Source organism: Chiloscyllium punctatum, chromosome 39, assembly GCF_047496795.1.
Source record: "Chiloscyllium punctatum isolate Juve2018m chromosome 39, sChiPun1.3, whole genome shotgun sequence".
NCBI lineage: Eukaryota > Metazoa > Chordata > Chondrichthyes > Orectolobiformes > Hemiscylliidae > Chiloscyllium > Chiloscyllium punctatum.
Genome location: NC_092777.1, coordinates 68,116,582 through 68,133,633, shown reverse-complemented (window position 1 = coordinate 68,133,633; position 17,052 = coordinate 68,116,582). Strand labels below are relative to the sequence as shown.

Below are 17,052 nucleotides of genomic sequence, written 5' to 3'. Positions count from 1 at the left end.
GAGCAAGGTTGGGTTTCATTGAATATAGAGAAATGATTCATCTTGGCAGGAAGATTGATGAGAGAAATATAAAATCCATTAGAAACTAAAGGGGACTTGAATCGGGAGTGGTGGGGTGGAAGGGAAGATGTTATGGGCATAAGTTCCCTAGGGATCACCCATACTTCCTTTCACTCCTCGACTGATTTCCACACTCAATGTTCAGCATGTTGAAATCCTGATCAGGAGCCACTAGCTGTGATGAGCTGATTAGAATCAGGATAACGATGGATATGTTCCATTCCACACTTTTCCAGAATAATTATCATTAGATTCAGCAAAGGCTGTCAATGATTGGGAATAGTAATGAGATTTTTATGTTCTTCCATGGGACCTGTGCATCATCAGTAAGGCCAGCATTTATTGCCCATCCCAATTGTTGTGGAGTTGAGCAGTTTGCTTGGCCATGCCGGAAGGCAGTCCATAGACAACCACGTTGCTGTGGATCTGCAGTCATAGAGTTATCGAGTATGGAAACAGACCCTTCAGTCCAACCTGTCCACCCCAGGGAGCTTTTAAATGTTTTCTCTTACCTTAAACTTATGCCACTAGTTTTGAGCTCCCCGACCCCAGGGAAAAGACCTTGGCTATTCACCCTATCCATGCCGCTCAAAGTTTTATAAACTTTTAAGAGGTCCTCAGCCTCTGATGCTCCAGGGAAAACAGCCCCAAGCCTATTCAGCTTCTTCCTATAACTCAAACCCTCCAACCCTGGCAACATCCTTGTAAATCCTTTCAAGTTTAACAACATCCTTCCTATAGCAGGAAAACCAGAACTGGAGTCACATGTAGGTCAGATCAGGTAAAGATGGCAGATCTCCTTCCCTGAAGGACATTAGTAAACCAGTTGGGTTTTTACAACAACCTACAATGATTTCTGATCATCATTACTAACAACTAGATTTGAACTCCAGATTTATTTCTTGAATTTAAATTCTACCAGATGCTGGGGTGAGATTTGAACTCAAATCCCCAAAGCATTAATCTGGGCCTGTGGATCATTAACCCAGTGCCAATATCACTGCCTCAATGGAACAATGATTATGAACCAGAATTGAGGAGAAAATTGGAGCAGGATGTATTGCAAGTGAAAATCAGATTCTAGGAGACTTAACTATAGGCAGACAGATAGGAATTGGAGAATGCTTATAGGGTCAGAGTCATACATTGGTGTGAGGAGAGGTGGTAACTTTCTGATGGAAGGTCAGCAAGGATATCCTACCTGGAAACATTGCTGTTGTCACACACCTTCATGTGGCAGAGCATATTGGGCATCCTGGTTGGGAGCATCACCTTGATCTGATTCACGGAACTGCACAGCTTCAAATAACCTAAATACAGCCCAGGACTCAGTCTCCTCTGACTCCTCTTGGAATAGGACAGGACATCCTGGAAGAGATCAACACAAGAACTACCAGTGGTTCATAGCCCAGTCTTTTTCTCAGCATTGATTTTAACAAAATGGACAAATGGAAGACTCAGCACATTCCCATTTAAAATTTAAAAAATATTTCCGGGGAAAATAAGCTGAATGGTCCAGGCTGAAATATGACGACTGTACAGGGTAGTGCAGTAAGAAATAATAGCAGAGGACACAATACATTTCACACTAGGCACCACCTCATCATCTTATACTGGGCTGGCCTATTCCTGTTCAGAGGGACAGCACGGGGTTAGATACAGAGTAAAGCTCCCTCTGCACTGTTCCCCCATCAAACACTCCCAGCACAGGGACAGCAAGAGGCTAGATATAGAGTGAAGCTCCCTCTACGTTGGAGGGTTGGTACAAACCTGGATTGTTATGAGTAACACATCGAGTGCTGTTGGCTCCTCGAGCGTGGACATTGATTTCCTTTGGCTCTGAAACTTGGCGATTTGTATCCACTTGCCAGTGATGAAGGAGCACTGAGTCTCGAGCTCCCGTACTGTTACCAACAGCACATTCCCATGTCGATCCTTGATGGGCTCATAATAAACTCTGCCCAGGTTCTGGGTACCAAGTAATGTCTGCAAGAGTACAGTCTGGTGGTGAGCCACACTCAGATACCTCCATACAGAACACCCAACACACTGTCAGACACCCAACACACTGTCAGAACACTATCACAGCCGTCAGTATGGACATCACCCAACTGGAGAGACGCCAAGCCTTCAGCAAAATCAGGCAGTTAGTAACGTATCCTGCTCCAGAATATCTCACTGGAGTGATGGGACAAGTGGTGGATGGGAGTGATGGGACAAGTGGTGGATCTACTGAGGTCCGCAGCCAGGACCGAGGCTATACAAGGGGTGTGATGAAAGAGAGGGAGAACAATATGATTTTTAAAAATCCAAAAGAACTGCAAATGTTGGGAATCAGAGACAAAAACAGAAATTGCTGGAAAAGCTCAGCTTATCTAGCAGCATCTGTGGAGAGAAATCCAAGTTAATGTTTTAGGTCCAGTGACCCTTCCTCAATCTGGTGACAGAGATTTAATACTGAGCAGTCCAAGCAGGTGTTTCTGCAGCTGCAGACATAGCTGCAGGATGCAGTGGGACCGGCATCGAGGATATCACTGAATGCAGTAGGGCATTCTGAAAGGGCTGTACAAACAAAGGTACCAGTGACACAAGCAGAAAGGACGGCGAGGTCCTGGAACAAGAATTTAGGGAGTAAGGTCACAGATTGAAAATCATGACTTTAAAAGTAGTAATCTCTGGACTATTCTCAGTTGCATGTACTAATGAGGACATGAATAGGCAAATGGAGTGGATGAATATGTGGCTAAAGAGTTAGTGTGGGGTGGAGAGCTTTGGATTCCTTAGTCACTGGTCTGGGAAGGTGGGACCTGTCCAAGTCAGATGGGTTCCAGCTAAACTGCAATGGGGCCAATATCCTTGTAGATAGATTTCCTAGAGCTGTAACTGGGGGCTTACACTAATTCGGCAAAGGGACAGGATATAGAGGGGGGGTGAAATAGGGAGTGATGCACAGGCAAATGCAGAAGAAAAGCCAAGTCAGTGCATGTACAGTCAAGATACAAAGGCTTATGGCATTTATTTAACACAAGGCATCTAACGATTAAAGCAGATGAGTTGAAGGTGCTGACTGATGCATGAATATTATTGCTGTTATAGAGACATGGTTGATGGTAGGACAGGAACAGAAGCTCAATAATCCAGGGTAAACGAGAAGGTGATGTTGCAATATTGATGAAGGTATCAATTATATTTCAGAAGAGGCTTCGACTGAGACAGTTTGGGTAGATCTTAAAAACAGGGAGATGCGGTCACATTGTTTAGAGAATATGACAGACACACATATACAAGAGCTAGGGAGACACAAAGCAGCAGGTAGTTGGGAAAACTCAGAGACGTTTAAAAATAACAGCGTAATATTGGTAAAGAGTAGAAGGTTTAGAGAGAGCAAAATTCCTGAATAAGTTACACAGAAGAAGTCCTACGTGAGAGGAGACAGTGTTGGACTTCATTTTAGTGAATGAAATCAGGAAAGTGGGAGATGAGGCAGTTGGGGAATATTTTGGAGATAGTGACCATAACCGAGTAAGCTTTAAAGGAATTATGATTAAGGACAAAGCTGGACCAGAAATAAGGGTTCTGAAATGAAGGAAAGTTGGTTTTAAATAAGATAAGACAGGGTCTGATCAAAATAAACTGGGAGCAGGCAAATCCCCATCAGAAAGTGGGAGGCATTGAAAAGGAGAACAGGAAAAGTGTAGGGCCAACATGTCCCTGTAAAGGTGAAGGATGGGACCTACAAATCCAGAGAATCCTGGATATCGAGGGATAGAGAGAATCAGATAAGGAAAATAAAGGAAAAATACTTCAGACACCAAAGCTCGAGAGCAGCATAGAAGTGGAGCATAGAAAGTGCGGGGATTGTTTAAAAACACATGAGGAGAGCAAAGAGGTAACATGAAAAACCACTGTGGATAACATTAAAGAAAATCCAAATTTTATAAGTACATTAGCAGCAAGAGACTAACCAGGGAAAGGGTAGGGTCCATTAGAGACTAATGGGATAAACTGTGGGTGGAGCCAGAAGTCATCGGTGAACCTTTAAATGAGTACTTTGTTTCAGTGTTCTCTGTAGAGAAGAGTGAGGTAAGTGTAGATATCAGGAAGGGGGACTGTGATACACTTGACTGAATTAGCATTGAGAGAGAGGAGGCATTAACAGTTTTAATGGCTTGAAAGGGGATAAATCCCCAAGCCCAGATAAGACATATCTCTGGGTGCTGTGGGAAGCAAAGGAGGAGAGTGTAGGGGCTCTGACATTATTTTTCAAATCCCCCTTGGACATGGGAGAGGTGGCAGAGGATTGCAGGATCGTAATTCCATTATTCAAGAGAATGGTAAGGACACACCAGGAAAACTAGAGGCCAGTGATTCTGACAACTGTAGTAGAGAAATTCTGAGAGACAGAACTAATCTCCAATTGGAGGAGCAAGGATTAATCAAAAATATTCACAGGCTTTGTCAGGAGGTCATGTCTGACAGGTTTGATTGAATTTTCAAGGAGATGTTTGATGTGTGGATGAGGGTAGTGCAGTTCGATATAGTCTGCATGGACGTCAGGAAGTCTTTTAATAGGATCTTACATGGGAAGCTGGTCAACTTGGTAAGAGTCCATTGGATCTGGGTAGCTTGGCAAATTGAATCAAAAATTGATAAGAGGCAAAGGGTGCTGGTCAAAGGTCGTTTTGGTGGAAACGTGTGTCCTGTCGGGTCATTGCTGGGTCCCCTGCTCTTTGTTGTGTGCATTATGATCTCGACACAAATTTAGAAAGTGATCAGTATGTTTGTAGAGTAAAGCTCTGTCACCATCAAATACTCTGTGGACGGGAATGTCAGATGCACTGACACTAATGGGCGTTCTTTCCTCTGTCCCGCGTTACTGACCTGTAACTGAGCTGCTGCATTCAACATCTTGTGCCTTGACTGCAGGCCTGAGGAGGGCGAGGTGGAAACAGCGAGATTCTGTCGCAACCATCTGACCTCTTCCCATGTGCAGGACAGCTAGAAGAAAGAAACAGGTTAATTGCTGTCAAAGATATTGCAGCACCTTGTCCTGAATGGCACCCCCCGGTGGTGAGGTGGAGCAATGTCAGAGAATCAGACAGCATCAATGAAGGCCATTCAGCCCACTGTACCTTGTCAGTTCTTTGAAAGAGCAGTCTCTTTAATCCCTCTGCCCTGCTCTTCACCTCATCCCTATGCACTTTACTGTCCTTTTCCTACTTTCCCTGTGAAGGTTCCTATAGGATTTGCATGCACCATGATTTCAGGCAGTGTGCTCCTGATCACGATAACTCATGGTGTATTCTCATCTCCCTCTCCTGTTCTCTGAATGTGTCTCTCTCCAGTTAGAGAAACTCCTCTCACCGTTTCCCCTTCGTGTATTCAAGGCCCCACTTCACTTTTCATGAACAGAGTGCCCTGGTAGGAACCAGCAGTCCACAAATCAGTAAAGGATTCCACTTTGTTTATATTCAAATCATTTATGACCATAACAGGCAAATAAAGCAACTCTGCACTTGGTAACCAGGGAGCTGTCTTCAAGGTGGGGTGTGGGGGGGCCCTTTCAGGATGGCTACATGAAACTGACACCACAGGGATCAGTGCCATGGTGATTAGTGCTGGCACTGCCATTATTCACAATGTGTTTTTCTCTCATTTTGGATGTGGTGATTACCGGCTGCACGGCATCTATCGCCCATTCCTCTCTGGTCTCCTCTGCTGGGGAAGCTGCCTTCTTGAAATGCTGTAGTCATGTATCTACACCGATGACTTAGACAAGGAGAGTATATATACTATCGCCAAACTAGCAGCTGACACAAAAACTGGTGGAAAGGCAAGTGGTGAGTCTGCAGAGGGATGGAGACTTGTTCAGTGAGTGGGCAAACTCTTGGCAGATGGAATATAATGTAGGGAAATGTGAAGTTGTACAGTTTGGCAGGAAGAATAGAAGAGCTGAATATTATTTAAATGGAGAAATACTGCAGAAAGCTGCAGAACAGAGAGACTACGATATCTTCATCCATGGAGAAAGTGAGGACTGCAGATGCTGGAGATCAGAGCTGAAAATGTGTTGCTGGAAAAGCGCAGGCAGCATCCAAGGAACAGGAGAATCGACGTTTCAGGCATGATTCCTGAAGAAGGGCTCATGCCTGAAACGTTGATTCTCCTGCTCCTTGGATGCTGCCTGACCTGCTGCGCTTTTCCAGCAACACATTTTCAGCTCCCATCTTCATCCATGGATCACAAAAAGCTAGCATCCAAATTCAGCAAGTATTAGAAAAGGAAACAAAAAGTTGGTTTTTATATCAAAGGGAATAGAATATAAATGTAGGGAGATTTGTCTAAAATTATACAAGGCACGAGTCAGACCACAACTAGAATACTATCAAAAGTTTTACACCCCTTATTTAGGGGAAGAAATACTGGCACTGGAGGGTCAGTCATCTCAGCTCCAGGACATCTCTGCAGGAGTCCCTCAGGGGAGTGTCCTAGGCCCAACCATCTTCAGCTGCTTCATCAATGACCTTCCCTCCATCAGAAGGTCAGAAGTGGGGATGTTCACTGATCATTGCACAATGTTCAGCACCAGTCGCGACTCCTCAGATACTGAAGCAGTCCATGTTCAAATGTAACAAGATCTGGACAACATCCAGGCTTGGGCTGACAATTGGCAAGTAACATTCACACCACACAAATGCCAGGCTATGACCATCTCCAATAAGAGACAAACTAACATTACTATCACTGAATCCCCCCACTATCAATATCCTGGGGGTCACCATTGATCAGAAACTCAACTGAACTAGTCATATAATCACAATGGCTACAAGAAGCAGATCAGAGACTGGGAATACTGTCATGAGTAACTCACCTCCTGACTCCCCAAAGCCTATCTACCATCTCCAAGGCACAAGTCAGGAGTGGGATGGAATACTTCCCACTTGCCTGGATGGGGCCAGCTCCAACAACACTCAAGAAGCTCAACACCATCCAGGATAAAGCAGCTGCTTGATTGGCACCACATCCACAATCACCCCGTCCCCCCACCACCGACGCTCAGTAGCAGCAGGGTGTACTATCTATAAGATGCCCTGCAGAAATTCACCAAGGCTCCTTAGACAGCTCCTTTCAATCTCATGACCACTTCCATCGAGAAGGACAACGGCAACGGCACCAACCCCCTGCAAGTTCCCCTCGGAGCGACTCACCCTCCTGACTTGGAAATATATCGCTGTTCCTTCAGTGTCACTGGGTCAAAATCCTAGAATTCCCTCCCTCAGGGCAATGTGGGTCTACCTACAGCATATGGACTGCAGCGGTTCAAGAAGGCAACTCACCCCCACCTTCTCAAGGGGCAATTAGGGACAGGCTGGTTTAGCCAGCAACGTGCACATCCCATCAATGAATAACAAATAAGGTCAGAGAAAGTTGGCAGGTCAGAACTTGGTAAAAAGGGGGTGATAGAGAGGAGTTACAGGGAGATAGTCATACCTACGTTACAGGACAAATGTAGCTGGGTGAGTATCAGGAGAGGGAAAGGGAACAGGCATACAATGTAGGGACTCCCTGTGGCTGTTCCCCTCAATAATAAGTACAGTGCTTTGGATACTGTTTGGTGGGGGGTGGGGAACCAAGGGGAAAGTCACAGTGAGCAGGTCTCTGGCACTCAGCCTGGCTCTGTGGCTCAGAATGGAAGGGGGAAGGATAGGAGAGTGATAGTGATAGAAGATTCAGTTGTGAGAGGGACAGACAGGAGATTCTGTGGATGCGAGTGAAACTCCCAGATGGTGTGTTGCCTCCCTAGTGCCAGGGTCAGGGATGTCTCGGATCAAGTCTACAGGATTCTTAAGGGGGAAGGAAAGCAGCTAAAAGTCGAGGTACAGATCGGTACCAATGACATGGGTATGGAATGGGAGGAGGACATGACGAGAGAATATTGGGAGTTAGGTTGGAAGCTAGAAGGCAGCACAAGCAGGGGAGTAATCTCAGGATTGCTACTGATGCCACGTGCTAGTGATTTTAGGAACAGACAGTGAATGCAGATGTGGCTGCAGGGCTGGTGTAGGAGGGAGAGCTTCTGATATGTGGATCATTGGGATACCTTCTGGGGAAGATAGGACCTGTACAAGGAGGACAGGTTGCATCTGAACTGGAGGGGCACCAACATGCTGAGCGGGAGGTTTGCTAGAGCTCTTCAGGACGGTTTAAACTAGATTGGTAGGGGGTCAGAACCTGAGCTACAGATCAGGTGCTGGAATAGGTCATGAACAGCCAGATACACCGCGCAGAGAGTCTGTGAAGAGGGAGAGGCACTTGATAGGGCAAAGATGCAGTCAGTCAGTGTGATGGCTTGAAGTGCGTTTATTTCAATGCAGGTAGTATCAGGAATAAGGATGACAAACTCAGGACATACAGTAGCGCCTCGACTTACGAACTTAATCCATTCCGGGACCTGGTTCACGAACCGAATCAATTTTCCCCATTGTTTGGATAGCGTAAGAATGCTTGGATGGCTGTTCACAGCACACGCACCAAAGATAGACTGAATGAGATCACGCGGGGCCAGAGAGCTTTTGCGTTCAACAAGCGCGTAGCAAAGCAGAACAATGAAACCATGTGGTCGCACACAGGCTTTTTGCGGTCGTACCTTGAATTTCGTACGTACGTTGAAGCAAAGTTTTACATAATCCTGGTCATAAACCGATTTGTTCCTGAATGGGATCATTCATATGTCGAGGCACTACTGTAGTTCCTAGTAATGATCTAGGATGTTGTGACCATTACAGAGGCTTGGATATCACAGGGGCAGGAACAGCTGTTTGGGTGGGGGGGGGGGGGGGGGGGAAAGAGGAAAGGAGATGAGGGAGTGGCATTGCTAATCTTGGATAGTGTCACAGCTGCAGAAAGGGAGGTCGTAGAGGAGGATTTGGCTAGAGTTGATAGGTGTAGAAATCTGAAACTAGAAAGGAGCAGTCACTTTATTTGGAGTTTTCCCACAGGCTCCCTAATAGCAATGGAGACACGGATGGGCATATTGGGAGACAGATTTTGGAAAGGTTCAGAGGTAACAGGGTTGTTGTCATGGGTGACTTTAACTTCCCTAATATTGATTGGAACCGACATGGTTTGGGTGGAACAAAGCTTATTAGAGGGGAAGACATGTTGGATCTGGTACTTGGCAAAGAACGAGGTCAGGTGTCAGGTCTCTCAGTAGGAGTTCTCATTTCTGTGACAGTGATCACAAACTCCCTGATCTTTACTACACTCATGGAAAGGAATAGGAGCAGACTCTATGGGAAAGTATATAACGGGGGGGCAGGGGGAATTACAATGCTCTTAGGCAGGAATTAGGGTGCCTAAATTGGGAACAGATGTTCTCATGGAAAAGTGTGACAAATGTGGAGGTTGTTTAGGAAGCACTTGCTGATTGTGCTGGACAGGTTTGTCCCACTGAGGCAAGGAAGGGGATAGTAGGGTGAAGGAACCTTGGGTAACAAGGGATGTGGAACATCTAGTCAAGAGGAAGCAGGAAGATTACTTAAGGCACAGGAGACAAGGATCAGACAGGGGCTCTACAGTGTTACAATGTAGCTAGGAAAGAGTGAGCTCAAGAAGGCAATCAGGAGAGCAAAGAGGGTACAAATGATGGCAGACAGATTTGGAAAAGTCCCAAGATACTCTACAAGTATATCAAGTGAAAGAGAATACCCAGGGGCAGAGTACAGCCTGATAGGGATTAAGGGGACCAACCAGAGAACAATTGGAGAGTTTTAAATAACTACTTCACATCTGTTCTTGTTTGGAACAAATCCCAGGTCCAGGTGTGTTGTATCTCAGGCTGCCGTGAGAGACAGGGGAGGAAATTTGGAGGCTCTGACCCAACTTTCTAATTCCTCTCTGGCCATAGGGCAGGTGCCAGAGGACTGAATGACAGCTAATTTGGTTTCACTTTTCAAGAAGGGTGGTAGAGATAATCCAGGGAATTATAGACCGTTCCACTTTCAGAGGCATGGTTTGATCAGGGTAGTCAACATGTCTTTGTCAGAGGACTGTCATGTTTAACAAATTGAATAGAATTTTTCAAGGAGGTGATCAGGCCTGTAGATGAGGATAATGTGGCACTCCCTCAGCACTGACACTCCGACAGTGCGGCACTCCCTCAGCACTGACACTCCGACAGTGCGGCACTCCCTCAGCACTGACCCTCCGACAGTGCGGCACTCCCTCAGCACTGACCCACCGACAGTGCCCACTACTTCAGCACTGACCCTCCAACAGTGCGGCACTCCCTCAGCACTGACCCTCCGACAGTGCGGCACTCCCTCAGCACTGACCCTCCGACAGTGCGGCACTCCCTCAGCACTGACCCTCTGACAGTGTGGCACTCCCACAGCACCGACCCTCCGACAGTGCATCTCTCCCTCAGCACTGACCCTCTGACAGTGCGGCACTCCCTCAGCACTGACCCTCCCACAGTGCGGCACTCCCTCAGCACTGACACTCCGACAGTGCGGCACTCCCTCAGCACTGACCCTCCGACAGTGCGGCACTCCCTCAGCACTGACCCACCGACAGTGCCCACTCCCTCAGCACTGACCCTCCGACAGTGCGGCACTCCCTCAGCACTGACCCTCCGACAGTGCAGCACTCCCTCAGCACTGACACTCCGACAGTGCGGCACTCCCTCAGTACTGACCCTCTGATAGTGCCCACTCCCTCAGCACTGACACTCCGACAGTGCGGCACTCCCTCAGTACTGACCCTCCCACAGTGCGGCACTCCCTCAGCACTGACACTCCGACAGTGCGGCACTCCCTCAGCACTGACACTCCGACAGTGTGGCACTCCCACAGCACCGACCCTCCGACAGTGCGTCTCTCCCTCAGCACTGACCCTCCGACAGTGCGGCACTCCCTCAGCACTGACCCTCCGACAGTGCCCACTCCCTCAGCACTGACCCTCCGACAGTGCAGCACTCCCTCAGCACTGACCCTCCAACAGTGCAGCACTCCCTCAGCACTGACACTCCGACAGTGCGGCACTCCCTCAGTACTGACCCTCTGATAGTGCCCACTCCCTCAGCACTGACACTCCGACAGTGCGGCACTCCCTCAGTACTGACCCTCCCACAGTGCGGCACTCCCTCAGCGCTGACCCTCCGACAGTGTGGCACTCCCTCAGCACCGACCCTCCGACAGTGCGTCTCTCCCTCAGCACTGACCCTCCGACAGTGCGTCTCTCCCTCAGCACTGACCCTCCGACAGTGCCCACTCCCTCAGCACTGACCCTCCGACAGTGCGGCACTCCCTCAGCACTGACCCTCCGACAGTGCCCGCTCCCTCAGCACTGACCCTCCGACAGCGTGGCACACCCTCAGCACTGACCCTCCGACAGTGCGGCACTCCCTCAGCACCGACCCTCCGACAGTGCGGCACTCCCTCAGCACTGACCCTCCGACAGTGCGGCACTCCCTCAGCACTGACCCTCCGACAGTGCCCACTCCCTCAGCACTGACCCTCCGACAGTGCGGCACTCCCACAGCACTGACCCTCTGACAGTGTGGCACTCCCTCAGCATTGACCCTCCGACAGTGCGGCACTCCCTCAATAAACTCTCTGAAAGGTTTAGTCAAGATTGTTGGTTGGATCAGTGACCTGACCGAGTTGCTGTGAATGATGTGTTGCCAGGTGAAGATGAGGACATTTGGACAGACCTTTGTAAACCAGAGAAAGTCCTGCATCAAGGATCCAGAACAGGAATCGTCTATTTCCATCATCGGGATCTGGTCTTCGTTTGTGAGGAGGACGTTGTCATTATGGTGGAAGATGACAGCGATGTACACTCCTCTTGGAAAGAACAGGAGAGAGATAGCAGTCAGAGAGTCCTCAATGTTTACAACCCCCTTCCTGTCCCATCCCATCCTGTCTGAGCCCAAGACTCACACCAGCTCCCCTCCGCCCACCTCCACTCCCCACCCCCACCCTGGGAACCGGGCCCATGAAGGGGATAGGGATGGGGTCGGTGAAGGTGAGGGTGACGGAGTTGGGAAGAGCTTTTTGTTGGATCTGGGGAGGTGGTGGTTATCGAGAGGGTATCAGGGTAGGGCTTTGGGAAGAGGATTTAAGTTAGGGGAAGGGGTTAGGGTGGTTGGAGCCAGGGAAAGGGGTTGGTAGTGTGGGGGGCAGGGAAATGGGGAATGGGTTTGGGACAGTGGAGGGGGTGTCTGCGGAATGGGTTTGGGACAGTGGGGGGGGGGGTCAGGGGAATGGGGTTTGGGACGGTGGGGGGGGGGTCAGGGGAATGGGGTTTGGGACGGTGGGGGGGGGGTCAGGGGAATGGGGTTTGGGACGGTGGGGGGGGGGTCAGGGGAATGGGGTTTGGGACGGTGGGGGAGGGGGTCAGGGGAATGGGGTTTGGGACGGTGGGGGGGGGGTCAGGGGAATGGGGTTTGGGATGGTGGGGGAGGGGGTCAGGGGAATGGGGTTTGGGACGGTGGGGGGGGGGTCAGGGGAATGGGGTTTGGGATGGTGGGGGGGGTCAGGGGAATGGGGTTTGGGATGGTGGGGGGGGTCAGGGGAATGGGGTTTGGGATGGTGGGGGAGGGGGTCAGGGGAATGCGTTTGGGACAGTGGGGGGGGGTCAGGGGAATGGGGTTTGGGATGGTGGGGGGGGTCAGGGGAATGGGGTTTGGGACGGTGTGGGGGGTCAGGGGAATGGGGTTTGGGACGGTGTGGGGGGTCAGGGGAATGGGGTTTGGGACGGTGTGGGGGGTCAGGGGAATGGGGTTTGGGATGGTGGGGGAGGGGGTCAGGGGAATGGGGTTTGTGATGGTGGGGGAGGGGGTCAGGGGAATGGGGTTTGGGACGGTGGGGGCGGGTTCAGGGGAATGGGGTTTGGGACGGTGGGGGCGGGTTCAGGGGAATGGGGTTTGGGATGGTGGGGGGGTGTCTGGGGAATGGGGCTGGGACGATGGGGGGGTGTCTGGGGAATGGGGCTGGGACAGTGGGGGGGTGTCTGGGGAATGGGACTGGGTCTGTTCCATTCCCGGTTCTTTGAGTTTGGAATGGGATTTTCTTTGCACTTCCCTATTCCTGGTGATTTTCCCCAATGATTTTTGGACAGGAACCTTTTTAAGGTTTTCACAAACTTGCTGGAGGAATGAAAGAGATGTTTCAGACTCCGTGATACCGATGGCTTCCGGCAGGAACTCTGCCGCTTTCCATCTTCTGGAAAAGAAACGGAAGGAGTTTTTGTAAATGTTTGGGATTAACAGCCCTGGTGAGATTAATCTCAGCTAACTACTCTCTCTGGTAATAAACCCCTCCTCATTTACCACAAAAAGGAAAATTGTGTTTCTCAGGCAAGTACTTCAAGGAAGTTTGGATGTGCATTTGTTTATTTTTAATTCACTCAAGGATTGTGGGTGTCACTCGGTGAGGTTGTGGCAATGGAGGAGGCCCATGAGCTGCATGTCTTCTCACTCCAGCAAGGACATGCAGGTCCTGGACCTCCACCATTACCAAACCCTCACCACCCGACGCCTGGAGGAAGAACACCTCATTTTCCGCCTTGCGACCCTCCAACCGCACGGGATTAATGTGGATTTCACTAATTTCCTCATTTCCTCTCCCCCCATCTTATCCCAGTTTCAACTTTCCAACTCAGCACCGCCCTCATGACCTGTCCTACCTGTCCATCCTCCATCCCACCTATCTGCACCACCCTCCCCTTTGACCTATCACCTTTACCCCCACCTCCGTCTACCTATTGCACTCTCAGCTACCTTACCCCCAGCCCCACCCCCTCCCATTTATCTCTCCACTCACTCGGCTCACAGCCTCATTCATGATGAAGGGCTCCTGCCTGAAACGTCGATTCTCCTGCCCCTCAGATGCTGCCTGACCTGCTGCGCTTTTCCAGCAACACACTCTCGACTCTGATCTCCAGCATCTGCAGTCCACACTTTCCCCACAACATTCGCTGAGTTTCTGGATTAATAATCCAGTGATAACACCATTAGGCAACGTGTGAGTGTGTGAGTGTGAGTGTGTCTGTGTGTGTGTGAGTGTTTGTGTGTGGGTGTGTGTCTGTGTGTGTGAGTGTGTGTGACTCTGTGAGAGTATTCCTGTGCGTGTGTTTATCTGCATGTGTCTGGGAGTGTGTCTGTCTGGGCACTGCTTTGGCGGAGGTGTGGACTTGTTAGGCCAAAGGGCCTGTTTCCACACTGTAATATAATGTAATGTAATCTAATCTAATCTAACACACCCACACACACACGGCATTGCCACACTCACATTCACTGGGCACACACTCACCTTTACTGCTCACACTCACCACACACTCACACTCTCACACACTCACTGCACACTGATATTCTGACACTAACCTTTGTCGTTATAATTCTCGTGTTCTGCTCGCACACGCTTGAGCAGGTGTTCCAGCCGTTCGGTTTGATCTCTGAACCTGGGCTCCCTTTCTTCAAGCTCCTTCCAATCTCAAACACAAACAGCAGCAGAATGAATGGGGCTTCTGCAGCATGTCACACAACCCTTGCCCCTGCACCCCCCCCCCCCCCCCCCCCCACCCACCCACACACACACATACACACCCACCCACACACACACACCCACCCACACACACACATACACACACACACACACACACCCACCCACCCACACACACACACACACAGACACAAACACACACACACTCACACACACACACACCCACACACAAACACAAACACACAAACCCACAGACACACACCCACAGACACACACACACACACAAACACACACACACTCACACACACACAGACACAGACACACACACACATACACACACTCACATACACTCACACACACACTCACACACGCATTCGCACTCGCACACACACAAACACACAAACACACACCCACACTCACACCTCACACACTCACACACACACACACACACTCACACACACACCTCACACGCACACAGACACACACACACACCCACAGACACACACCCACAGACACACTCACACAGACACACACACACAAACACAAACACACAGACACACACAAACACAGATACACACACAAACACACACTGACACACACACACTTACAGACACGCACATACACACACACACACACACACACACACCTACACACACCCACAGACACACACACACATACACAAACACACCCACACACACATACACAAACACACCCACCCACACACACAAACACACACACACACACTCACACACACACACTCTCACACACACACACCTCACACGCACACACGCACAGCCACACACACCCACACCCACACAGACACAAACACACACACATACAAACACATACACACCCACAGACACACTCACACACACACTCACACAAACACAGACACACAGACACACAAACACAGATACACACACAAACACACTCTGACACACACACACTTACAGACACACGCGCGCACGCACACACACACACACTCACACACAGAGACACACACACACCTACACTCACACACAAACACACACACACACATACACAAACACACCCACACACACACAAACACACCCACCCACACACACACAAACACACACACAGACACACACAGACACACACACACACACACACACACTCACACAGACACACACATGCACACACACTCACACACACACCCACACACAAACACATACACACATGCACTCACACACACACACACACAAACACACACACATGCACTCACACACACACACACACACACATACGCACTCACACACACTCACCCACATACACACACCCACATAAACACACACACAGACGCATGCACTCACGCACTCACACACTCACACTCGCACTCACACTCTCAGACAAACACACACACTCACACCTCACACACACACACACTCACACCTCACACACGCACACACACACACTCACACACACACACTCACACACACACCCACAGGCACGCACTCACACACACACGCACTCACACACACGCACTCACACACGCAAACACACACACTCTCACACACACACACACACACTCTCACACACACCTCACACGCACACACACATAGCCACACACACAGACACAAACACACACACACATACAAACACATACACACATACACGCACACACACCCACAGACACACACCCATTTACACACACACATTTACACACACAAACACACACAAACACACACTCACACGCACACACACATAGCCGCACACACACATAGCCACACACAAACAGACACAAACACACACATACATACACACACACACATACAAACACACACTCACACAAACACAAACAAACACAGATACACAAATAAACACAGATACACACACACACACTTACAGACACACACACCTATGCACACCCACAGAGACACACTCACGCACACACTCACGCACACACACACTTACACACACAGACACACACACCCAACAGGAGGGTTTGTATTCGTTTATTCTGCTGTTCATAGACCAAGTATCATTGCAGCAAAGTTTAGTTTTGGGAAGTTTGTGCTGTCTTACCTGAGCACTGAACAGTAAAACATTGAGAATGAACCATCAGACTGACAAAATCACATCTCAGTTCATGCAACCCACACATTACAAAGACTACTGTCTCAGTTACCACGGGCTGGACAGACACGAATCAATCATCATTCATTGTGGGCACCAAACTCCGGAGCACTTCTCAGAGTATAAAGGAACGATATTTTAAATGGGTAAGGGACTATATTTCTGCAGAAACTCTAAATAAGCATGGTCATTGTGAGTCCACAGTTTGACTTACTGGATGGAACAGCGAATGCTGGACTGGCAGTTTGTGGGGAACCCCAGCCCTTCATATTGGCAGCTGAGACTCGGACATAGTAACCTTGACCCTGGGATAAGATCAAAAGAACATGATTAAAACATGACAGTGCCCCCACCCTCTCACTGATCCAACCCAGTCAGTTCCTGCCCCTACTAT

The 17,052-nt window shown here is 49.3% G+C and overlaps 1 protein-coding gene across 1 annotated transcript in view; it reads right to left on the bottom strand.

The window, feature by feature from the left end:
• ankfn1a (ankyrin repeat and fibronectin type III domain containing 1a) overlaps positions 1 to 17,052 on the bottom strand; it is a 338,629-nt gene that overhangs the window by 21,908 nt on the left and 299,669 nt on the right. The window contains exons 13-19 of the mRNA XM_072559008.1: positions 16,873 to 16,963; positions 14,447 to 14,554; positions 13,187 to 13,286; positions 11,774 to 11,906; positions 4,942 to 5,058; positions 1,831 to 2,046; positions 1,262 to 1,428 (exon numbers count right to left, since the gene is read on the bottom strand). Coding sequence (XP_072415109.1) covers positions 1,262 to 1,428; positions 1,831 to 2,046; positions 4,942 to 5,058; positions 11,774 to 11,906; positions 13,187 to 13,286; positions 14,447 to 14,554; positions 16,873 to 16,963 — 932 coding nt within the window. The remainder of the gene's footprint in view (positions 1 to 1,261; positions 1,429 to 1,830; positions 2,047 to 4,941; positions 5,059 to 11,773; positions 11,907 to 13,186; positions 13,287 to 14,446; positions 14,555 to 16,872; positions 16,964 to 17,052) is intronic.